Raw genomic sequence first — 25,595 nt, 5'->3', positions numbered from 1 at the left:
TTTATTCATGTCTAGCCTATTCAACAGTGGATCACACTGGCAGAAACAACCACAAATATCGAGTTACGAGGTTTCATCAGGTTCTCGTCTGTGCAATGCTGGATTTGAGTCAAGCACATTTTATGGCACCACCACTAATGACAATGATTGCTCTTCAAAGCTCACTCGAGTCCCATCTCCCCGGTGCACTTCCAAGCCCAGTAACCTCATCTACCACTGTGTGTGGGATTGTCTGCAGAGAATTTGTGCTCTCAATGCCCGAATTCAGCAAACATCCTGAAACACATACGCCAGCTAAAAATTCCCTATGCCTCACGTTGCTTATTTGAAAGATTTCAAGTTTTCAGTGAAACAAACAAAAAAAGCCCCCACCATCAACAATTCCTCTGACCTGTATAAATCAGCTCCAGTAAGGGAGCTGGAATTACTTAACTCACCACATGATCTGACCTGCAGATTCTAGCTGTTTTCCTTGGAATGATGCATGAGAGCAAGGTTTCACACCAAAAGCAAAGCACCTCTGTCAACATCATCCCTGCTGTGGTGTGGGCACACAGTATGGCCCATGGTTTCTGCACCATGGATTTCCCTCGGATATTCACACTTTTCCAAAGGCAGCCTGCACCTACCCTGATTCTGAAAACGACTGCTCTTGCAAGAAGGGTCCATGGCAGCTCTGGTCACCCGTGGTCAGCCACATGGCCTTGACACACACACCAGGAGAAAGGGATTCCCACAGCTGGCCTGCACCGAGAGACAGAGCAGGTCCCTTGGGACTGTGGAGTGCATTTTGCCTCCCAAGGACTACAGGCTCACATCCATGACCAGCACTACTCAGAAGAGCTGCACCAGAAGCAGCCTCCATCTGGCAGCTCGGGGTTTCTCTAAGCCCAGTACTACAAGCCTGTGGGAGCCACGGAGAGTCAGGAAGCTCCCCAGAGATCCAGACCCTCAGCCAGCAGCCACAAGGAGGTATTGCAGTCCCACACCTGCCAAACCAGAGAGAGCTGCCTCCCACCTCTTTTCCTTCACACACTGATGCTGAAAACTGCTAGACAGGCTAAAAGTCACTCAGGAAGATACAGAAGGTGCTACTAATAAAGAGTTCTAAGGAAGCTGGATGCCCAGCATCCATCAAACTACCTTCTGAAAATCCCAGCTGTCACATTTAACTCCACTCTTCCTGTCAGGCTCTCCCCTTCCAGAATCAATTCTTCCTAACCCCCTCCACCCTCCTGTGCAGAGAGCTGGCAACACACACATACGTGGTCACGGAAATTTGGCTGCACAGCTGACCTTTGCTGCTGCCAAAGGGAGGGAAATTCCAGGCCAGAGCACCCCTCTCTGCCCTTCACTTTTCAGAGCTAATTGGCTTTTCTTTCACTTTCAGCACAGCACAGCGTGGACTTGTGGAGCTTGAAAAGCAGCGGAGGTTTTTATCACAATGGTGCAACGGGAGAAGGCTTCAGAGCATTTTCTGGGAAAGCCACGTACAATTATATTACAACTGCAGAATTGTCTGGCTGCTGTGTCTCCTAAGTCACACAATAGACTACAAACAGTGCTATTTCAGTGAAACTCTCTATGACCACTGAAAAGAAGTCAGTAACTCCGACAGAGCAGGCAACGGACTCACGTGTTCACAAAAACTAACTGCACAGATGCTAAAGCCAGACGCTTTGTAGGCAAATGAGAAACACCTCTGGTTTGGGCCCATCCCTTAGGCAGCAGATATTTTGCATGAATAGGATGATTACTACTTGTAGGGCTATATGAAACATCTACCTTTTAATCAGAGTTACAGAAGCACAGCTTTGAAAAGCACAGCAATCCAAGGCCAAAAAGACAGGCAGACAAATGGACAGACTTCGGCCACTCATTTGATTTTCTTGGAGAGAGCTCTTTGCTCTTTTAAGGGCTGGCCTTATGCATTTGCCAGGTCTGGATGCTCCACTTGAAAAAAAAGGCTTAAAGGAAGTTTCAACAGCAGACTCCTCTGGAGGTGTCCTGTGTCAATCTCCAGCTTTCCACAGGGCTTGGTGCTTGTCTGGGGCTTTTGAGGAGCAGCTTATAAACTGCTGCTATTTAGCCACTGGCAGCTGAATCTTGCTTTACTTAGCTTTTCCAGAATTAAGACACATTGGAATCTTGTAGGGGATTCTCCCTGCTTCCTTCCTCCAGTCCCTGTTCACACTTAGTTTCAGTTTCCTGGAATTAAGAGTGTTGACCCCTTTAAAAGCAACAGCAACAAGAAAACCACAGAGCAAGGGAAACAGTCTCCTGACCATAAAGGTTGTACTCCCTGCACAGAGAGAAACTCCACCAGCTTTACAGAAAGAAGATGCAACAACCTCTTGTGCAGCGTCCTGACACGACAGCCTCGCAGCATGCAGAATCCAGCCTAAAAAAAACCCCAAAAAAGTGTTGTGTTAAAAAAATGCACAAGAAAAAGGTGTTATTTTACATGTATCACAGTAAAGCCACAACAACATAAGGGTTCATTTCTTCATGAGAATGTCTGAAGGAGCTGAATTTGAAATCTGTTGTCAGCTGCGGCTGGCTAAGATGGAAAGTGCTACATTTCTTTGCTTACCTTGATGCCTACTGGGACTGGCTTTGGGGTCAATTTTTCCTTGCAGCTCCTGGGAATTACACACCTGTCTTCTTGTATGAGGTGAAATATGTTTATTAGAAGGTTGCAAGGTTGGTTAGGATGCATTGCAATGCTGCGCTCTTCAAGGACAGAGACACGAGGTCTGATTCTTACTGTGACTGGGACTTTGGGAATTCCCAGAGCCATTTGCATGGCATCTAATTTTAGGTCCTTTTAGGACAGATCTGTAATGACAATTTGGCTTATAGCCCCTCCCTCTGTGCCAGGGGCAGGAAAATCTATCAAATCAAATACGGGAATTTAATTTATTTTATTTTATTTTATTTAAATTAGATCTGAAACAATTTATGAGGCAGCAGAACAAAAAAAAGTCTGGCCTTCAAGAACTTATCTTTCCTTAGGGACTTCTCCATTGTCACACTTTTGTGCAGTCCATTCCAGCTGCACCTGTGCTGGTGACTCATGAAATCTGCAGGGCTATTATTAAGTTATTAAAAGTATCAGCAGTCTTCCACAACAAAAGAAGGAGAAAAAAGAAGTGACTGGAATAAATGAAGGCCTGCAGCCTGTGGAAGGGTGGACACTGGACAGATCATGAAGAACTGCAGCCCATGGGAAAGGCTCACGCTGCAGAAGTTCCTGGAGGACTGACTCCCATGGGAGGAGCCCCACACTGGACCAGAGGAAGAGCGTGAGGACTCTTTAATGGTATTTTCTCTCCCACGTGGAGCTGAGGATGGAAAGCAGCAGCATGGCTTTGGGGGCACCTGGCATCCAGCCAGGGTTAACCCACCACAGGGACATGGATGAGATGTGATCTTAAATTCATAATTTTGGGAATCCTGAGTGCTAAACAAAACTCTGAGGTCCAGACTTTGTTGTGTGAGCAGGGTTGGAGTTTAGAGAAGTTCAGCTTGTGCCTGCCAAAATGCTGAGCAGCTCAAGACTTGCAGTGCAAGGAGTTTGCACCATTTATGTTTTTACACCATTTATGTTTTTGCACAGCATTTTCTACCACAATTCCCTTTCCCACTCAGTGCAGGGGGTTGAAAGCAGCTTGTTCTACTATGAAAACCATACACTTTCGAGTCCCTGAGCTCCCACAGCTCCCACTACTGCTTGGCAATGATTCAAGTAGCCAGAAAAAGAAAAAGAACAGGCTGTAAAAGTGTGGCAGTGAGAAAGCCCCGGACCAGAAGGTTGTTTGTCACACTGCCAAAACCCAAAGGAGGAGAAAGAAGTGGGAGAAACATCAGAGATGGGAGAAGCCTACAAAGTGAACAAGATTTGTCAAGAGCTCTGCTCAGGTTCTGAAAGGAGAAAATGTCAGCAGCACAAAAAATATATAAATATGCATCCTTGCATAAATATAAATACACACCAACACATTTGCATCTGCTCTTCAAAAAGTTTTCTAAGACAAAGAAAAGCCAGGTCTGCCAACAAAATGCACAACTTGCTTGCTTTGAGTTCGCCACTATGGATTTATATGTTGGAGAGTTTTTACTCCAGAGATTACAGGGGCTGAACAAATTGAGATGCTGAGGCCAGCTCACAGTTTTCAACAGATTCGGAGCAGCAATAATTGAATCCCAGTGATTGTCTGAAGTTTGGTAAGGCAGAGACCCCATCAGACAATTCAGAGGCAGAAAGGTATGTCTGCAGCAGCTGCATTAATTGAACCTTGACAAATCCCTGGATTTCCCAGCAGAGTGAGCAATCACAGTGGTGGTTTGGTCTGATTCTAGTTCTACACTTGCATATATGACATGGATCTTCCCCAAAGGTAATAGAGATGTTCCACTGGGAAAGAGGAGAGGATGAGACTCTAAATAGTCAATATCTGATGTCCAGGATCTCTTTTTTATCCATTGTGTATATTAAAAATAAAATGTAAAAAATGCTTAGAAATTCTAAAATATGCTCTCTTACAGCTTGTTTCTGACCTGCAGGGAGAAAATTCCTGCTCCTTTACGGTTTGTAAATTCATTTAGGAAAACTCTCTGGAGCAAATGCGACTCCTCTTGAACTGGAAGTGCTGCATGCTTAAGGTGTGTAATGTTACCTCCCTGTTCAAAGCAAAAGAAATAGTCCCAGTAAATAAAAAGGTAATGAAATTTATAATCAGGTTTTTGAATTTAGCAGGAAGGATTTTCTTAAATTACCTGTAAATTGAAAAGTCCAAGTCTAAATTTTTCTGGACAGACTTTCATCAGCCATTGTAGAAACAAGGCATCTGCAGGGATCAAACACTGCATCCTCAAGCAGATCTCTGCAAACAGCTTAGAAAGCACAACTGAGCTGTTTTATTCAGTGACAGCAGAACAAACAATCATTCAACGCTGGAAATATTGGGAAAAACCCAACCAGTTGTGGCCAGCAAGCCTCAAGTTCTAAATTTGTCCACTAAGCCAGAGTTTAGCCAGCACAGCACAGCAGAGAGAGAGACTGGTAGGAAACCATCCTATACCCAAATTTATGACACTGCTGGAAAGCACCATCAAAATAATGATTACTTTCACTCACACAAAGAAAGCAACAGGAAGGGTTTGTACTGGACCAGAAGAGTGGAAGGTGGACCAAAGATTTTTCTATCTCTATAACTCTATAAATACAAAAATAATAAAGCACCTAAAAGGAATGGGCATGAAGGCAAATGTGAAGCGTAGGAGAAACAAAATATCAAAGTACTCCTTGCCTAGGACTTACTCATTACTCAGTTATTGCTTAGTTACTTTTAAATACTATTTAAAGCACAAAACTAAACCAAGAATTTCCCACGTGGTGAATGACATTGGATGCTCAGCTTGAAGTCTAAAGGGGCTGAGTTCCAGAAAGCAGAATGCAGGTCTTGTACAGAGATAAAACCTACTACACTGCTGTTTGTTTTTTACAAGGTGGACCACATTTATGTGTAGAGGGTTGCAGGGGGGTTAATTCTGAACACCCATTTCTCTATCCTTTATTGTCTAATAAATCCCTAATTTTGAGAGCCTGATACTGATGCCTCAATTCATAATAAATAGCTCAACACTCCTTGGTGAAGTTTTCTGAGACCAGAGACATGAAAAATTGGACTATGCTCTGGAATGGTATCTAAACTCACCCAGGTAAATTTTCAGCCACATTTCAGACACCTTCTACATTTGTGAATAAAAAACAAGGAGTAACATTCATGTCTGAACCCAAGTGGTGCCTCCTGCTACCATGAAAGGTCTTGGAATCCCCCTCACTGGTGAGAGATGCGATCCCATTCAGACTATATAAGCAAGTAAGAAGATCTACAGACGGAAGCAACTTCTAGCGAGTTAGCTGAGAATAATTTCAGGCTTTGAATCTCCCTGGGTATGGCAAAAATGTAGGGAAAGTTACTTCAAGTGGATGTAACTCCACTGAAGCAAATTTTACTCACTTTCATTTGGACAGACCCCTGTGGCAGCCAGGCTATCACACTGTGCAGAGATAAGAGAGAGGTGATTAAACAGACCAGATCCAATGTATTTATAGTGCCCATCTTAAAGCAGAGAAGCAGAAAAGAGCAGCAGGATTGTGAAGGGAGTAGCTCTGTTCCTAACGAGAGGATGAACTCCTTCCAGTGTTTCTCTGTAGCAAAGGACACATCCAATCAGCTGGCATAACTAAGTGGAAAGATCCAGCACAGCCTCATGTGAGATTGGTTGTTTTAGCCTGACTGAAGGAACCAAAAATTTCAAGGAAATTCCCAACGCTGCACCATCCTTCTCCAAATTAATCCCCCAGTTTAACCCCACACAGCGCTGGCCATATGCAGCTCACACTTCTCTCCCTGGGAGCCATCTGGGACTCCCTTGGGGAATCCTGACTTTCCAGCACATGTTGTGTTCAATTCTGACATTAAAACGATGTTGTTTGGTTTAATGACATTGTGCAAAGACTACACTGACTGGCTGCAGAAAATGCACCATGTGGCAAGTCCCACATCCCTCCCCTAAATCCATCCCAAGGCTAAGCGCTTGTCCTCGGCTGCCATCAAAGCAGCTCCTTCACAGCTAACCCTTGAGACAAAAAAACCATAGAAAATCCTGAGTTTGTCTACATAAAAGGAAATGGATTAATAAATGCTGAGGCACACAGCGCTGCTCATGTGAGCAGAGCCTTTGTGGCTGGGCTGGTTTTGGCTGGGGTAGAGTTAATTTCCTCCCCAGGGGCTGTGTTTTGGGTTTGTACTGAGCACGGGGTTGATAACACAGGGGTGATTTGGGCTGTGCTGACACAGACCCAGCTGGTTTTCCTACACGGCCAAGGGGGCTGGGGGCACGTGGCAGGAGGGACAGGTGACCCCAAGTGACCAAAGGGACATTCCAGACCTTACCACGCCATCATCAGTGTGTAACGTGGGGGAAGAAGAAGGACAGGGATGGATGTTCAGGGTGATGGCCTTTGTCTTCCCACGTCACCCTTCAGTGTGATGGGGACCTGCTCCCCTGGGGATGGCCGAGCACCTGCCTGCCCATGACAAGCAGGGAATTAACTCCTTCTTCTGCTTTGCTTGTGCGCACTGCTCTTCCTTTCCCTATAAAACTGCCTTTATCCCCGCCGAGGGGTTTTCCAGGTTTTACCCTTCCTGCACCTGTGCAGGTGTCCCCTGCCTCACACCTCCCTGGCCCACAGGACAGCGCTGCAACACCCCACAAACTCCTCCCAGGACCTCGGCGCCCTTCCTGACAGCAACAGCCAGCATCTTGCCCAAAGTCAGACTTCCCCCCCGCTGCTACTCGAATTTCCTTTGCATTTTCAGGCTTTTCGGAATTCAGTAGAGTTCCGCAGAATCTCCCATGCCGGTGCATGTCTTTGCCCAGAAAGATCACCCCTCCTGTGGGCATTTTGCTGGAATAAACGTCAGTGATCTTCCCCCCAGAAAAAGGTCCATCGGAAGCTACACGCCAACCCTCCAGAAAAACTACCACATCTTGCTGCTGAGAAATTGTATTCAATAAACCCTGAGATTAACTAATAACAAGGAAGGGTCTGGAGAGCCAGTCCAATGAGGAGCACCTGAGGGAGCTGTGGGGGCTGAGCCTGGAGAAAAGGAGGCTCAGGGGGAAACTTCTGGCTCTGCACAACTCCTGACAGGAGGGGACAGCCGGGGGGGTCGGGCTCTGCTCCCAGGGAACAAGGGACAGGATGAGAGGAAATGGCCTCAAACTGTGCCAGGGGAGGCTCAGGTTGGACATCAGGAGGAATTTCTTCATGGAAAGGGTGCTCAGGCTTTGGAAGAGGCTGTCCAGGGAAGGGGTGAAGTCTCCATTCCTGGAGGCGTCCAGGGAATGACTGGACAGGACACTCAGTGCCATGGTCTGGGGACAAGGTGGGAATCAGACAGCTGGACTTGGACTTCAGCTGGACTTGATGATCTTGGGGATTATCCCAGCCTTAATTACTCTCTATGACCAGCTATCGCTTCCAACATGCTTCAAAGTATTGCACAAAACCAAATTCACTTTGCAATTTTGCTATTTACCACACCCCCTTTTGCATTTTACTTAAGATCACTGCAAACACCTTGAAGTTTGGGGAGCCTACAGCTTTCCAGCGCTGACATCCACCACAGCTTCACGTGCACGGACACACCTGGCACATAAGCTCTTGTTCAACTGGTACAGCACCCACATTTCCAGTCCTTTCCCATTTATGGGTCAAAGGTGCAGCCAAACCACAGACGTTAAAATTTGGGCTGTGCAGATTTCAAAGCCTTCTCACCAGTGCTGGTGACACAGGGCTTGGATTTCTCCCTTGGCTCACAAAGTATCCCTTCGCGAGCAATATTTTGGGAGAACTGCAGAGTCAATGACTTTAAGTTAAAATTCAACAAGATACGTTTGTCCTTATTAAATTTTTGGAAAGGACCATAAAGGTCAATGTTTTCACCTTAAAGCAGCTGAGAAGATGAAGCAACCAGAGTTCTACTCAACTTGAATCCAACCTCCTTCATCAGCTTTAACCTCATTGCTAGCCCTCATGAAATCCTCATCTCCCTTCTCTTCACTGCTGTTTTAAACCCCTTTCTGAAATATCCCAAGGGAACCAGCGCACAGAATCCCACCCAAGCAAACCCTGAACATACCTTTCTTTTTCCTCTTCTTCCCCCACTCTATGTACTGAGCCACAAGGTCTGGAATATCCCTCTGCAGCAGAGGCAAAACAGCAGTTGCTAAGGACAACAGCCAAACAGCCATGGTCCTGCCGCCTGCTCTGCTTCCACCCCAGCCCTGGGAAGCCAGGATGGCAGCTGCTACCAAGAAATGTGGGAAAGGGGCTTAGGGACGAGGAAATTCCTGCCATGTTTGTGGCAGTGGCCATAGTCATCTCTACTCCTTACCCCTCCCCTCGTCCCAAGGGTCTCTAGGGCTCCTCTGTGATCAAAATGGGAATACAAGCAGCAAGTTCATGTCTTCTGTGAAGGAGACTCAGTCACTGCCCAGGGAAGTTCTGCCTCCTGTCCAGGTGGAACCTCCTGGGCTCAGCTCCTGCCCGTTCCTCTGGTGCCATTGCTGGGCCCCCCGGAGCAGAGCCTGGGCCCTGCTCTGAGCCCTCCCTGCTCACAGGGACACACAGGGATGAGGGCCCCTCTCAGCTGGGGCTCCTCTCCAGGATGGGCAGCCCCAGCTCCCTCAGCCTTTCCCTGTCACAGCTGCTCCAGGCCCTGAATCATCTCTGCAGCCTCTGCTGGCCCCGCTCCAGGAGCTCCCTGTGCCTCCTGTGCTGAGGATCCCAGAGCTGGACACAGCTCTCCAGATGTGCCTCCCATGGCTGGGCACAGCTCTCCAGATGTGCCTCCCAGGGCTGGACACAGCTCTCCAGATGTGCCTCCCAGGGCTGGACACAGCTCTCCAGATGTGCCTCCCAGGGCTGGGCAGAGGGGCAGGATCACTCCCTGACCTGCTGCTTGGACCAAGAGGTAGGATTTTCAAATGCACTTGCTTTGCTCCAACCCTGTTTTACTAAAGTCACTAGAAAAAATTTCCATGGTGTGTTTAGGCATTTTTTTTAAATGCCACCTTCTATCAAAGTTCTGGAAGTTGGAATTTATGGTATCTCCTGATTGCCTGGGTGCTTAGTTAACCATTTATACTCCCACTATAGGTGCCTGAAGACACAGTAGTGAGGTTTCCAATTATTGACAGAAAGTATGAAAAGGGATGTAGGGGCACAGGGAAATATTCCAAGATTCACAGAATGGCCTGGATTGGAAAGGATCCTAAAGATCAATTGGTTCAAAACCATGTCATGGGCAGGGACACCTTCCACTATCCCAGGCTGCCCTCAGCCCCATGCAGCCTGGCCTTGGACACTTCCAGGGATGGGGCAGCCACAGCTTCTCTGGAAAACCTGTGCCAGGGCCTCAGCACCCAAACAGGGAACAATTTCTTCCTAAAAAAACTTATTAATGGCAGTGACATTACTAAAGCAAGTAAAGAGGGTCAACGTTCCATTTATCCTGTTCCCAGCTGTGAAAGTAACTATATCCTTTACCGAAGTTACAACCATGTGAAATCACGAACAGATCAGAGAAGCTCCTTGAAGATCTGACAGTAAGCACCTGCCCCAGCTCCACATCTAGGTTCAATCTCCATCCCTGGAAGTGTCCAAGGCCAGGCTGGATGGGGCGCTAGTGGAAGGTGTCCCTGCCCATGGCAGGGGCACTGGAATGAAATGATCTTTAAGGTACCTTCCAACCCAAGGCATTCTGTAATTCTAAGATTCTGATTTCCCAAGCCTGCTTCACACCATCTGCTTGTGATTCCCCGCAGGAAAAAAATGGCCATTTGCATTATCTGAAGACAAATGAGTGTACCTAGAACTTCACCACTGATAAACACCCAACTGCATGCTGAGGAGAGAAAAATGTTATTTTTCTTCCAGAGTCAGAGGAATCAAGATACAGGAAAAATGAAATGTTAGCTCCATCCCAGATCCTGACCCAGAATGTGCCTGTGAGCATCAGTCTGTCCATAGATTGGTGTGGTGCTGTGGCACATCCGGCAGTCAGAACTCAAAAAACATTCAAATGGGAATTGTAGTTACACTTCAAAACATTGAATTTTCAAGTTAAATGGGTCTTACTTCCCAATAATACACTAAATGGACCCCCACAACCCTAAATGGTAAAAAAAGCTTTGTAAAGCACACTGTACCACACTGCATGGTTGGCATCACAAGAAAAATGTGCTGATGTACAAACACCAGCTGAGAATTTGGCTCCATTTGCCTGAAACCAAGTCTCTTTATCAGGAGGGCTGCTAAAACATTCCAGCCATCAAAAAAAAAAACCAAAAAAAAAAAAGTCTTCATGCATCATGGTGGACACAAAGACGTGGCAAGATTCCCTCTCCAAAAACATAAGGTTTGTGTAAAACTCATGCATTGCTTGTAAGGCTCCAGCACCTAAATGTGCTGTAGCACAGGAAGGAATTTGCAAGAGGATTCATCTGGGCCTTTTTGCATATGCTTGCTTCTGAATCACCAATATATGACTAAATATAAACCATGAAGAGCTGTAATTGCTATTCAATGTACCCTCATATCCCTCTGAAATACCATAAAGAAAGAAAATCTACCAAATCATTTAGGAGGATTAGTTCCTAACAATGCCAGTGAAAATCTGGAAGAAAAAAAAAAAAAAAAAAAAAATCCTGACAGGTTCAAAGTGCAGATTTGTTTGCTCAGTACCAGTCCTTCACTCTTGGAGAGGTGACACAAATCTCTGAAAGAGATGGTGAACTCCTTCTACCTCCAGCTTATTTTTCTTCTGCTGTTTTAACACCTTGGTCCCTGAGGGGAACTCAGGGGGTAGGAGAGGAGAACTTGCTTCAATTCCCTTCCTCTGGACTAGCTGTGAAAAGTGATGTCAGCCTCTTATCTCCATGGAGCATGCATTCCAGGAGCTTTCAATTTACCTTGCAGTTAAGTCAGCTCTGGGCTTTGTCAGACAGAAATATTTTTGCACACTTTTAATTATCAGGCAGCCTGCAAGGGAAGGGAGAGTCACAAACGAGGAGCCTGCTCTGAGTGTGTTGTGCCTGAGCCTGGAAAACAGGGGTCAGATCAGCCAAGCCCAACACAGAGCCAGGTGACAGCAGGACTTGTCAGCGTTTGGGTATTCCATGAGCCCCATGCACAGGGATGAACATTTTCCTGGGTTTTTTTGCATCCTCACTGCCCATCTGTTTGCTACAGCTGTTGTGACAGTGGCACAACACCGTGTCCTGAGGGAGGAGAGGTCCCCAGCTGTGCCTGACATTATCCAGGTGTCAGGGAGGAGACGAGGAACACTCAGAAAGCTCCCCCTGTCTAAAAGGTTTAGGGAAAAGAAGGAAATCAATGGCTTTATACTCCCCCATCTTATTGCTGAGGCACTGAGATGAGGGGGACATCCAAAGGATAAGTGACAGTAGTGGGGACTCTCCCCTTGACTCCAAGCCCAGCATTTAATCACCTTCCTTCCTAAGTAGTCTCTTAACTATCAAAAAACCCCACACAACCTTTTGATGTAATTACAACAAGCAGAAATGCCAGGGCCAGAAGTACCAGTGGGTGGTTTTTCTACAGTTTCCATGACTGATGGTGGAGGATGGAAAGGAAAGCTGCATCAGCCTCCAGAACCCCTCCCAGCTGCAGCTGGCTTGATCAAAATGTATTCAGACCTCTTCTATGGGGATGCTGATTAGTGGTTACTGTGCAAGGAACTCCCAACTCATCTCTGAAATCCCCTTAGCTAAGTGTTAGTGGCAGCTCACAGATCTGCAAAGGTTTGGTTTTTAAAGAGCCAAGAAAAAAGTAAGTAATGGGGAAGCTACAGTCCTCTGTAGATAACACCTTCTCCTCCCATTCTCATTTCACCCAGAAGATTTTGGTAACAAGTTTTTTGTAGCTTTTTTAACTTTTTTTTTTTTTTTTTTAAATTACATAATCTTGAAGTAGACAGATCCTAAAAGCTGACCAGCTGAGTGGGAAGAGGAGTTGCTCACAATCCAGAATGACATGTTCTGACAAGTCAGACAGCACTGGAAAAGCAGCTCGGTCTCATCAAAAAAAGCTTTCTCACCTGGACAGGTGTTGCAGCTGCAGAAAAGAACAACTGGCTTGGCTCAGCCATAGCCAAAGCACTGGAACATCCCTTCTGTCACTGGGAATACATGCTGTAGTATCCATGAGGTTTGGGCTGTCATCCCATCTCTTCTGGAGAGTTTGACTATCACATAACTGAATTCAAGGAAGTATTGGAGCTGACACTGGAGCCACACTGGTAAAGAAGACGAACAACCAATGTCTACCACTACACTGCTAAAAAGAAAAAAAGAAAACAAACAAACAACAACAACAACAACAAAAAGTTTATTAAAAATAAGCTCCCCCAAACCAAGGAGAATCCTCTCTCTTTCAAAAAAAAAAAAAAGACAAACCCCAAATGCATGTTATATATTTCATTCCAGATCAAAGATAGGAAAAAAAAAAAACAAACCACCCCCCCCTGCAAAAAAAAAAAAAAAAAAAAAAAATCAAACCAAGGGGGAAAAAAAAGGCAAATTTTTGTATTTTACCTCATTTAAATGCATTTTCTTTACAAAAAGAAAAAGGAAAAAATATTTAGAATATTAAGGAAGGGATCGTGCACATTATAAAATTTTCCAAAGGTGCCTTTCGTAAAGAATACCAAAATGAACTGGAATGAAACTTCTCTCACAAATATTGCTGATTTTGAGGAAGGGGCACCTTTTGAGGGAAATACTAAATGTTTGCAGTCCACTGCTGAAAACTGTAGCAGATCATCAAATACCAGGCTAATGAGGCAGTGAATACTCTCCAAAACGTTTCTGAAAGTCACTTCCAAGGACAGACTACAAAGATCAATTGCTTTGTCATAAGCATGAAAAGCCATAGACCACAGTTCTCAAAGGAATGTGCCAGACAGTGCTATTTCTGACACGCTAAAATATGAGAATAATTCAGAGCCTGGGAACTACACACTGCTAAAAGTCTCTTCCAGCTTGGGCTATTCCATAATTCTGTGAGTAAACTGAGATCAGAAAGAAATGCAACATTGTGTTCATGGCTCAAATCAAACTCCTTGGTTTACATCTGTGTTTCTTACATCTCCTTTCTAATGTGCCTTGTAGCCATAACTCAAATGATGCCAAGTTCTTGGGACAGGTTTTTAAGACATCTTAGGGGCCACCAGACTTGTGTGCACCATCCTGCCAATGCCACTGATAGAGACAAGTGGTGTCCATATTCACAGGCTTTTGTGATGTGTGTGGATATTCACAACATTTCCATTGCCTTGCTTTTCTTTTTTTCCTCACTGAATCACAGAATCACAGAACAGCCTTTGTAGGAAGGGACCACAGGGATCTTTGAGTCCAACTCCTGGCTCTGCACAGACACCCCAACAATCCCACCCTGTGCCTGAGAGCGTTGTCCAAACTCTGCTGGAGCTCTGGCAGCCTTGGGGCTCTGACCATTCCTTGGGAACCTGTTCAGTGCCCCAGCACCCTCTGGGGGGAGAACATTTTCTGATATCCACCCTGACCCTCCCCTGGCACAGCTCCAGCTGTGCCTGGGTCCTGTCCCTGGTCACACAGAGCAGAGCTCAGGGTCTGCCCCTCCTCCTTGTGAGGAAGCTGCAGAACTGCTGTGAGCTCTGGCCTCAGTCTCCTCCAGCTGAACAGACCAAGTGACATCAGCCACTCCTCATGTGGCTTCACCTCCAGGCCCTTCACCATCTTTCTACTCACAGGAGAAAAGCTAAAGAGCAGAATTGGTTAGCCAAAACAGAGATGGAAATGGCACGACAATGGTTTCCTCACTGAAATGAACAAAGAGCATCAAGGACCAGGAAAGCTCAAGGATAAAGTCTAAGGACAGCTCCATCCTGGCACTTCTGTGACACAGAGTTGGCTGAATGGATGAAGCTCCCACTTTGGTCAATATTTTTTCTGCCTCCTGAGCTTAAAGGGATCTTCACCTCCACAAGGAGAAACGATTTGAGAGAGGTAAGAGAGGACATGTGAAATTTTGTTCTATGTCAGAACAGCGCATACAATAGGAAATTATTCTGCTCATCTCTTCAGGTCAGAGTGGCCATCGGGATCCACTGCTCTGACCTCCTACCCAACAAGGCTGCTCCCAACAACTCCCTGACAGGAGGGTTTGGCCAGCCTCTTCTCCAAGGGAACAAGGGACAGGACAACAGGAAAGAACCTGAAGTCACATCGGGAAAGGTTCAGGTTGGATATTAGGATTTTTTTTTTTTTTTTTTTTTACTGAAAGAGCAATTAAGCATTAGAACAGACTGCCCAAGGAAATGCTGGAGTCACCAGCCCTGGAACTATTCAAAGAATGAGTGGACACAGCACTCCATTATATGGTTTCTGGGCATGATGATATTCCACTGAAGGCTGGACTTGATCTTTCCAATGATTCTGTGAGCAGCAGCTCTTGAAGACCATGCTTCACTGCTTATTTCTGCAACAAAACACAGAATCACAGACTGATTTGGGCTGGAAAGGACCTTAAGGATCACCTCACTCCAACTCTCCCACCAGAAGGGCAGGAACACCTTCCACCAGAGCAGCTTGCTTAAATCAGATAATCTAACTGAGCTGCAGCAGAGCTGGGTCAAGGCTTTCCCCGACATTAGATGCAATGCGTGGTTCCAGTGATTCCAGGGAGCTCATGGGAGTGAGGAATGACCACAGACTCGAGGAAAGAGGAAGCTCAGCAAAGAGCTGGAGAGCTCTGGATAGGGAGAAAGGACTGGACAAGGTGAGCAGCCATTCCATGTTGAGGGGAAGAGCAGTGAACAGAGTTTGGTGGGTTTTTTAAAGGGTGTCAGTTTGCTCTCTGCCTCCAGACCAGCTCCTGGAGGGCTGTGGTACCGCTTGCACCATTCTACCCCTCTCCTAGGACTTTCTTCTCTCTCTCGCCTCAGTTCCAGAAAAAAAACAAACCCAAACGTCCCAAGACTCACAATTCCTCTCCTACCCTCCCCCCTACCCACAAACCCGAAGTATTTAATAGCAAAATCACCAGGATTTGGTGTTTTGTAGGCAAATGTGCCGGTATGGCAAACTATCAGGGAGACATAAGAAATGTGGGAAGATGTTAAAATCTCTCCTATTCTCCTCCTTTTTGGTTATTTTGGCCCCAAGTAGTTTCCCAACTACAGGTCTTGTCAGTCTTTGGCTGGCCTAGAAAAGTCAGGCTCTTCCAGCTTCCACTGGCAAAGCACTTTCCATCCACCTGATCATTCTTACTGCTTTTCTGTGCATCCTGGCTGACCAAATTTAGGTCATCAACAGTGCACACAGCATTCCAGATTACGCCTTGCAGAGTTAACATTTCCCAGGTGTTAGTGAATGTGTTTGTCCTGAGATTTTCCAAGACTTGCACCTTGATTTTTAGGGCTGCAATACTCTGGTGGCTCAGTCAGTGACACTGGCATTCTGGCAGAGTGAAGGACAGGGAGCCGCTGGAGCCAGAGCAGGGACAGCAAGGGGATCAGAGGGATGGAGCAGCTCTGCTGGGAGGAAAGGCTGAGGGAATTGGGATGGTTCAGCCTGGAGAGGAGAAGGCTTTGGGGTGACCTCACTGTGGCCTTGCAGAGCCTGAAGGGAGCCCACAGGAAAGATGGAAAAAGACTCTTGACAAGGGCCTGGAGTGACAGAACAAGGGGCAATGGCTTCACACTGACAGAGAGGAGGTTGAGATTGGAAATCAGGAAGAAATTGTTCCCAGTGAGGGTGATGAGGCCTTGGAACAGGTTTCCCAGAGAAGCTGTGGCTGCCCCATCCCTGGGGCACTCAATACCAGACTGGGTGGGGCTCTGAGCGATCAAAGTGTCCCTGCCCAAGGCAGGGGGTTGGAATGAGATGGTCTTTAAAGGTCCCTTCTAACCCTGGCCATTCCATGATCCCACAACTATTCCTTCTATTCACCCTGATCTGTCCCATCTCCGGTGGTATTTTCCCTTACAGCAAACTGATGATTTTACACGAGGCTTTCTGTCTACTTTCTGGGAAGGCAGGACTGAGATCAGAAGAGTTAGAGCAGGAAAGCCCCACTTTTTCCAACCTAGAATTCCCTGCAAATGGAGACTTTGAAACCAGCTGATGTAGAGTCAACAAAACAGGACTGCAAAGATTTTCACATGGCCCTAACAGCAAAAAAAAAAAAAAAATGTAGGAAGCACAGAGCTTGTCTCCACATCTACCTCTGCCACTCTTCTGTTGTTCTACAACTTAAGAATTGCAACTACATTTCTTCAGCTTAAAAAACTCCTTGGGAAACATGTCCAGGCAAGAGGAAGCTAAGATGGAGAGCGGTCAGGAATCCAGAGCCAGCAAGGGCTCATTCAGCAGGCGGAATTTGGTGGCCAGGCACGCCCCAGGCCAGCCTGGCTCCTGCTCCAGCCAGGCACGTGAGTGGGGGTGTCAAGGACACAAAAATGCCAAGCACAGCACAGCAGACAGGCACTCGCCCTCACCTTATGGTGTGGCAGTGGCACGTTGTCCCCAGGGCTCCAGAGCAGAGAGGCAGACAAAGAGACTGTGGTCCAATTCTGCTTTTGCCGGGGATAAATTTGGAGTCACTTCACTGACGTCAGTGGAGTTATTCCAGAATTGCACCAGTGTAAAAGAGGGCAGCATCTGCTTTCTGAAAATGGATGCCATCAAGCTAATTGAAAACAACAGATGCATCAAGGAGCAGCAAGAAGGGATGGTAATGTTCCAGTTTTCTTGTAAAATATCATTTGATTTCCCTCCAGAGAATGTAAGAGAATCAACTGATATGTACTCTAAAAGCTAAACCTTTTGTTGGTGTAAAATTGTATACAACCTTTTAGGTCAATGGACCAATGTGCACCTGCAGCACCCCAAAGCGATCCAGTCTAGTCATGTGCATTCACAGCCCTCTCCTTTGGGCCTGATTCTCCTCTCACACTCCTTTAAATAAGGAGTCATGCCATCCAAAATCCTAAGGAAACATTTATCTAACCTTGGGTAGAGAGCAGAATCGAGGCCCCTCATTTCGGTAAACAGACAATGGCTAGATTTGGTAATTAAATTGACAAATTTGTGACTTATGGCACTTTTGGACTAAGGGTGTTCCAAAATTTTATACCACTAAAAAAAAAAAAAATCTTCATATTAACTTAGTGAAAATGAAGCCAAAGAAGAACTTGCTGAATTTTCAAGGATATTTTGTGTGAAGACAAAAGTTTCCCCTAATTCTTGTCTCCAGTGAATAGTGAACACAGAAATTGATGAGCACTTTCCCTCCTGCAAATCCTTTCTTTCCTTTCACTAAGAAGTTTTACACAGCAAAGCTCTGTTATCTCTTGTGCTCTCTCCTATTAATTGCACTACAGACAACCTGGATATTTCCAGTGGTGAGGATTAATCAGTGACTGCTGTAGGAACTTAAAACCCACCCTGACCTCAGCTATGAGCTTCCCAAAATGAAAAGCCATGTTATGATATTCAAACTTTTTGTGCCAGCCAGCGAGCCCCAGACAGACTTCCCTGGAGCAAGGGAAAACCCACCCAAAGAGGGAAAAGCAAGTGGAATTAACATGTACTAACAGCATATGCTGCCCTGTTAACTAGCACAGTTCCTGTCTGCTTTCCCCAAAAACATTTTTCTGTATTTATCTCCCTGGATAGGGTCTTGTGTTATGTAGGACCCCAGCCTGAAACAAGGAGAGCTCCTTGAAACTGGCAGGCAATTTCCTCAGCCGCTCTTTGGTGGCAGCTAAGGACACTCAGCAGCATCCCCTGGTTCCTTTCATCAAGGGATTAAGTCTTTTCATCCTGCCAACACCTGCTCTCCTCCTTATGCCTAAAGCAGGTGCCTGCAATTCAGGCGTTCTCCTGCGAACCTGCTGATACCATGGCTGTAAATGTCTTTAGAAGGGATCTGTCCCTAGTGCAAACTTCAAAGAGCAACGATGGAGGGCTCAAGGCCGTGCTTTTGGTTACAGCAGCACAAGCAGGGCTATCCTGTGCTCACAGAGCTGCCAGGGAGGGCAGGATCTTCCAATTCCCCGTGAATCTGTCCATATCGTTCCACCACTGAGAAATAAATGCATAAAATGCTGCTGCTCTTAATTTCTGTCAGTATAAACTTAAAGTTAAGCTTAGCTCTGCCAAGTTTGGTAGGACTTACTTGGACTCGAGTCAGATGAGAGCTTTTGGGAAAGCTGTGGTTGACTCCTGCTGTAATCTGCAGATCTTTCCCTGATGTAAACAGGACCTCAAGAAAAGAACAAACAAGAAGAAGCAATTTAACAAACAGTACATATGCTTGGATTTGATGCAGAAGATTGAAGCTGGAGTCTCATATAATCCAAGGTAGTTTTACTAAAAGGAGTTTTGCCAGCTTGAATCAGCAGATGGTGAGGATCTGGCTCATACTACATTTCTTTAGTTTATAATTATCTTTCTTTCTTCACCTAGAACCAGATTCTCCCTTTAGGCTGCAAATCTTAATTAGGAAATCCTTCCTCATTAATTTCAAGAAACTCTTGGTCGTTAATCTCCCAGAACAAAAAGAAACCTTACCTGTTTCTGCAATAGCAGCAGATGCTGGAGCTGTTTGTTCCTTTGCTTTTATGGTTGATGTTGTTCTTTCCATCACTGTGTGGAAGACACTTCAGTCCTTACCCTTACCAAGCAGTCTCTTGCTGCCCTGAATTTTCTTTATACTCACTCTTCTTTATCCCATAGGGATCTCTGAATGAGAGGACCCAGGAGAAAAGACTAAGTCCAGTCACCTTCTTCCCCATGGTGTCTGTAGCAGTGAATTTTTATCCATGAAAGCTGGATCAAAAGGCTCAAGCAGAAAATTACTCAAAAATCCCAAATTCTAACATTTTCCAAGAAGGAGAGGAACAGGAATTTCATCTTGGAGGTAAGAGCAGGAATCCACCAGTAAAACACCACAGGACAGGTCTTCTTCATGCCTTTCATGCTTCCAGTCCTTTGTGTGGATAAAAAATTGGTGTCCTCAGTAAAATTCTCCCATTCCTTCCCCACCTCCAAGGCGATGATTTCTGCCCTGTCCTGCTTTGGTGCAAAACATCCTGTGGGAAAATTATCAGGGGAACCAACTCTCACAAACCAGCCATGAGATCTGGAAGGAGCAATAGTCTTCCACTGCAAAACTAATTCCTAGTGAGATTGCTGCCAGGGAATTTCTGGGTCTTAAATGTAAGGCTTCAGCTTGCATTCCTTGTCACCAGGTACCCAGATGACTCTACATCCACAGCTCCCTGGCTGTGTGCTCACATTGTCCTCCACACTCTCCAGCCCTGTGCGTGCAAGGATGGACAAATAAAATCTCTTCCCATCTCCGGGTTTGCACTCCCTGTTTTCAAAAGCTGGAGACTGCTCACCTCAAGTTGGACAGGGCAGCTGTACACTATATAAGGTGATGGGATCAGCTCTAATAAGCAAAGAAAACATCTGTAAAGATAAGGTGCTGATATCCGAACACAAAACATCCAGCGAGCGCTTTTTGCTTGTAGCCACAGTCACAGCACGGAGAGAAACAGTCCGGGAGGTTGTTATGGAAACGAGTCCCTGGAGGTACCTACTTGGCTTCACAGGGATGTGCTCTACCTTCAGAAGGAAACGGATTTGCATTTTGAGAGCTAAGGGCTGAGATCGTGAGGTAAGGTTTTTGAAAGCTTCTCTGTGATACGGTGGCACGAGACCTCCGGTAAAGTCAATGGCACAGGTGCCCCAGTGTCATTTCAGTCACATGAAAAAAAAAAAAAAAAAAAAATCTGAAGGCTCCTTAAAAAAGGTCAAATTCCACAAGTTCTGTAACATGTAGCATTACTGATGACTCTGGGACTTCACTGCTTTTCAGGAGGTGCTTAGAGAAGGATTTACATGCCCCAAATGAGTCCCAAAGTTACAGTTTCCACACTTATGTAGGCGCTCTGTATCTCTCTTAGAGCCAACACAGGAAACCCAGGGAGCAAGCACCACTCCTGCTTTTTTACATGCACTTTTCTTTTCAGAACTGACAAACATGGCTCACAAAAACTGCACAGAGCTGCTTTGCTCACCACAGAATTCCTTCGCACCTTGGCTGCGATCTGCAGGCGGGAGATTCCAAAACCCACTAGAAAGTCACTGCTGGATTCCACCTGGAAACTCACTGCTGGATCCCACCCAAGGTCAGGACACCTCTTTGCAAGAGGATCTGTGTAAGACATGCTAGGATTGTGCTACCGGTGATCAGCCTCACATCTTTTTTTCTTGCTGGAATCTGTCGTGCTGGTCAGGAGAACAACCTGTTCTGGGCAGGGAGGGCTCCTGCCTGGCAGGGCCAACAGGGCCAGGCCCAGGGGGAGAAAACGAGCACAGGAATTTTCTGACGTAGGCTCAGCGTGTCTCATGACTCCTCCTGAACTTGTGTTCAACCTGAGTTTTTTATATCATACTTAGGGGGAACTTTTATCCGCTGATAGATTCAGGCATAAAATATCCCCAAACATGGGCATTCTGCTGGGAGAGGGCTGCAGCCTCAAAGCAACCCTCTTAAACAGCAGCTTCTTTTGCTAGTTTCTAGCAACACAAAATTTGAAGACCAGTCCCTCTCTTGACCTCACAGTAAAGATTTCATTAAGGTGACCACAAAACACAACTAAGAACACCACCAAGATTAAGACACACTAAGACCCGGACAAATTTTACTCAAAATCAACAGAGATGCCACCATGCCCCTCAGTCCCACTCATTCACCAGGACAATTTACCCACCAGCTGATTACATGTGTCAAGGGATGCAGAACGGTCCCCAAGGCTCAGACATTCACAAACCTTTGCCTCAGCCCCGTGAAGCAAAGAGAAATTAGGCTTCATTCAGGCAAACCCTTCTGAGCTATAAGCCCTCACCACATCAAACTTGTGTCTCCCAGCCTGAGACAAGTGGCGTTTTCCTACTGATTTCAACAAGAGAGAGAGAGAGAGCAGAGGTTTTAATATAATGGTTGTGTGCTGACCTCAAGGGAGAGCCCTGCACACTAAAAACATCTGAGAAGGCAACGGGACTCTGGAGAAATGGAGTAGCTAGGATTTGCACAAACAACTTCTACCACAAGAGCAGAGCCAGGATGGAGAGAGGCCACGATAAAAGCACTCTAGGCATGGAGCCATACCTCAAGACAGCTGAACACAGGCAGGGTAACAAGGATGCAAACAGATCCCACCTCACAACCAGTTCTATACCTATATTTTACTAGATTAAAGCATGGGGCTCTGAGCAACCTGGTCCAGTGGAAGAAGGTGTCCCTCTTTGGAAAGAGATGACCTTTAAGGTCCCTTCCAACCCAGATCACTCTATGATTCTATAATATGCCTGTAGCATTCTTAGTCTTATGGCTGAAAAACACAATATATACATATACACAAAGTCTATCCTCTGTATTTTTGCACCTTGGCATTACGTCTGCTTTATGTAATTTGCGTGTCCCATGCAATACGTAGTACATTCCAATATGCATTTATTACAGTATGATGCAAGGCATTAATGGCTGCCTTTGCTTTCGTACACATGCAGATGTGTGAATGCAGAATAAACACTTGGAATTAAAACAAGGAGGACTTCTCCTTGCAGGAAAAGTCTGCCAGTGGAATCTGAAAGCATCCATTTCCCTTTCTCACCTGCTGGCAGAGCTTGAAACATTTTTAAAGTTAGGTATAAGGCAGAGCTGACTGAAACTAATGAAATTATCTGGGAAGCAAAACGTGTATTTGAAGATATAAATCTCTGGTCCCTTGGCAAACCCGGCACTGCGGGCCAAGCTATGAATATTTTGAATGGCTGGCACAAATCGCTCTCATAAAACCAAGTGCAAAAACACTGCTGTCCCTCCTATCCATGAAATACCAGGAACTGGCTTGGCCAGCAATAAATACAGCAAAAGCATCTCTTCAGGGCTCGCTGTTTCTCCCCTCTTTCAAAGGGTCTGGAGGATGCTGCTGGCTTTACACAGACAGCTTAGGGAAGTTTATGTCTGTGCCAGTCTCAGTTTCAAATGTTGACACGCTCCCCCTGGGGCATTTTATGCCTGTGACTTGCTAAACCAGCACGATCCTCACACAGCACAGGTGCAGAGCTGTCTGTGGACGGGATTTTTCTGCCACGTCAACAAAACGCCAGCATGCAAACTCCCCTCAGCTACACAAATGCCCAATCAAAAAAAGCAGTGGAGTCAACTGCTCTCACATGCCCGAATACAGAGCTGGGTCTCTGAAGCACAAAGCACATCTCATTAAATGCTATTGTGTGAAGATGAACTCTGCAGATAACAAATGAATTTACTCAAACATGCCTTGCATCAGAAGGCACTTACCACTATGAAGATTATGTTGGTACTATAAAAGCCAATTAACATCAGGGCACTGGCATAAATAAGGCTGAGATAAGCTCAAAACACAGAGAATCTTCACCAAGCCTGTTGATTGCTTTAAGCCTGTTTTTGATACACGATGTATGGTCACAAATAGCGAAAAGGTTTTGGATTTATGCACCTTTTTTTTTTTTTTTTTTGAAACACAAACCAGGAGGATCTTTTAGCATGCCAAGTGTTGCAAAGAAGGCAGGCATCTGCTTGCTGGCTTTCCCCTACAGCTGCAGAGCTCCCTGTGATCCTGGCTGCAGCGTTTCCATTATTCAAAGGCAATGGCATGGCAGGCGTGACTGATGCCACAGCCAAGGGCACAGCGCTGGCACAGGGACTGAGAGCACAGCTCCAGCCAGATGTTTGGAGCCCCTTTAACTGTTTACTCCGCTGAATGCTTCTGCTGAAGTAGTGGCAAGGGCTTCTCTGCTAGTGGAGTAACAAGACTTGGTTTCGGAGCAAATGTTGGATTAAAGCAGTCATCAACAGCAGAGAAAGAAAAGCACAAGGGAGTTGGGATGACAGCTAGCACTCCACGGAATAAAGCAAGAACATTTCTGGCTGCACGCAGTAATGAGAAACAGCAAATCAGGCCAGAAGAGCCCATTATCACAATCATTCTGTTTACGGTATCACAATTCACAGTCTGGCATGGAAATGCTGAATAGATCCAGCTGCTTGTAGGAAGACAACTGTAACAGCAGCTTGCAGCTCTGTGTCTGGACCCAGGACAACAAAACCCATCACACCTCTGTCAGCATTTTCTTCTCTTTATATCCCTGGTTATTAGGAGGAATGAAGTTGGAGTACTTCATGGACTCCAGGTCTTCCGCTTCCAGGAATTCAGATTTGCTGAGGGACTGGTTACTGTCCCCCTTCTTGGGCTCAGAGAAGGGTGACTGCTGCTGGCCACAGGTGACGTGGGTGTACTGGCACTGCTCTTCGTGGTCAGTCTCTCGGTGGTAGAAGTAGTTGAAGTTGGAGACGATGACAGGGACGGGCAGGGCAATGGTGAGCACACCCGCGATGGCGCACAAGGAGCCCACAATCTTGCCCCCGATGGTCATGGGATACATGTCCCCATAGCCCACGGTGGTCATGGACACCACCGCCCACCAGAAAGCATCAGGGATGCTGGTGAACAGCGAGTCAGGGTCATCAGTCTCTGCAAAGTAGACAGCACTGGAGAAGAGGATCACCCCGATGAAGAGGAAGAAGATGAGGAGGCCCAGCTCCCTCATGCTGGCCTGGAGAGTCTTCCCTAAGATCTGCAGCCCCTTGGAGTGCCTGGAGAGCTTGAAGATCCTGAAGACTCTGACCAGGCGGATGACTCTGAGAATGGCCAGGGACATGGCTTGCTGCTGGCCCCCGTTGTTGCTGCTGCTCCCGGGCTGCTGCTTCTGCTGCTGCTGCTGGGCCAGCTCGGTGCCCAGGGTGATGAAGTAGGGGATGATGGCCACGATGTCGATGATGTTCATGATGTTGCGGGAGAACTCGGGCTTGCTGGGGCAGGCGAAGAAGCGCACGAGGAGCTCGAAGGAGAACCAAATGATGCACAGGGTCTCGATGAGGAAGAAGGGGTCTGTGAAGAAGGGGCCGGAGCCGGCGGCAGGACGCAGGGGCGGGGGGGTCCCGCTCGGCGGTGGCAGCGGTGGCAGCAGCAGCAGCGCCTCGTCCCCGAGCTGCGCGGCCTCCCCGAACCCAGGCTGGGGGCCCTTGGGCTCCTGGCGGAACTCGGGCAGGGTCTCCAGGCAGAAGATGACGATGGAGATGAGGATGACCAGCACCGAGACTATGGCGATGGCCCGGGCCGGCCCGGAGCTCTCGGGGTACTCAAAGAGCAGCCAGACCTGGCGCTGGAAGTGGTGCTGGGGCAGGGGCTTCTCCTCCTCTTGGATGAAGCCCTCGTCCTCCCGGAAGGTCTCGATAGCCTCCTGGCCCAGCTGGTAGAAGCGGATCTCCTCCAGGAAGATGTCGAGGGGCACATGCACCGGCCGGCGCAGCCGCCCCCCGGACTGGTAATAGTAGAGGATGGCGTCGAAGCTGGGCCGGTTGCGGTCGAAGAAGTACTCGTTGCGGAGCGGGTCGAAGTAGCGCACCCGGCGGCTGGGGTCGCCCAGCAGCGTGTCGGGGAAGATGGAGAGGGTCCGCAGCTGCGTCTCGAAGCGCAGCCCCGAGATGTTGATCACCAGGCGCTCGCTGCTGCAGCAGCTGCCGCCGCTCCGCTCCTCGCCCGGCGCCTCCGCCTCCGCCTCGCCGCCCGCCCGCGGGGCCGCCAGCGCCAGCGGCTCTTCCGCCCGCATCCCGCCCGCTCTGCCCGGCGCTGCCCTTCCCCGCCTGCCCTTCCCTGTCCCTCCGCCTCGCCCCGCTCGCCTTCAGCGCCCGCCGCCCGCCGCCATCCGCCTGTTGCGCCTCGCTGCGGCCGCGCTCGCCCGGCGGCTCCGCGGGGCTCCCGGCGCCGCTCCTCCTCCGGCCGCGGGGCTCGGGGCACCGCGCTGCCGCCGAGCCCGGCTGCGCTCCCCGCGCA

At 47.2% G+C, this 25,595-nt stretch overlaps 1 protein-coding gene across 11 annotated transcripts; it reads right to left on the bottom strand.

Annotated features, from left to right (window-relative positions):
• On the bottom strand, positions 1-25,371 carry KCNA6 (potassium voltage-gated channel subfamily A member 6). Of its 11 annotated transcripts, none has more exons than XM_058420341.1 (6): positions 19,216-25,371; positions 18,821-18,907; positions 12,699-12,937; positions 4,780-4,896; positions 4,561-4,683; positions 1-2,401 (listed from the first exon to the last, which is right to left on the bottom strand). In XM_058420341.1, exon 1 carries the CDS (start codon positions 25,369-25,371, stop codon positions 23,812-23,814), a length of 1,560 nt encoding a protein of 519 aa, XP_058276324.1. In that variant the 3' UTR covers positions 1-2,401; positions 4,561-4,683; positions 4,780-4,896; positions 12,699-12,937; positions 18,821-18,907; positions 19,216-23,811. The 11 variants fall into 11 exon arrangements, with proteins under 11 accessions (XP_058276324.1, XP_058276325.1, XP_058276319.1 ...); XM_058420342.1 differs by having other exon boundaries at positions 4,780-4,886; XM_058420336.1 differs by lacking the exons at positions 4,561-4,683; positions 4,780-4,896 and adding an exon at positions 17,139-17,329.
• Between the last annotated feature and the right edge of the window lie 224 nt (positions 25,372-25,595).

This window comes from Hirundo rustica, chromosome 4, assembly GCF_015227805.2.
Source record: "Hirundo rustica isolate bHirRus1 chromosome 4, bHirRus1.pri.v3, whole genome shotgun sequence".
Taxonomy (NCBI): Eukaryota; Metazoa; Chordata; class Aves; order Passeriformes; family Hirundinidae; genus Hirundo; species Hirundo rustica.
Note: the sequence above shows the minus strand (reverse complement) of the source record. Positions and strands in the feature narration are given on the sequence as shown.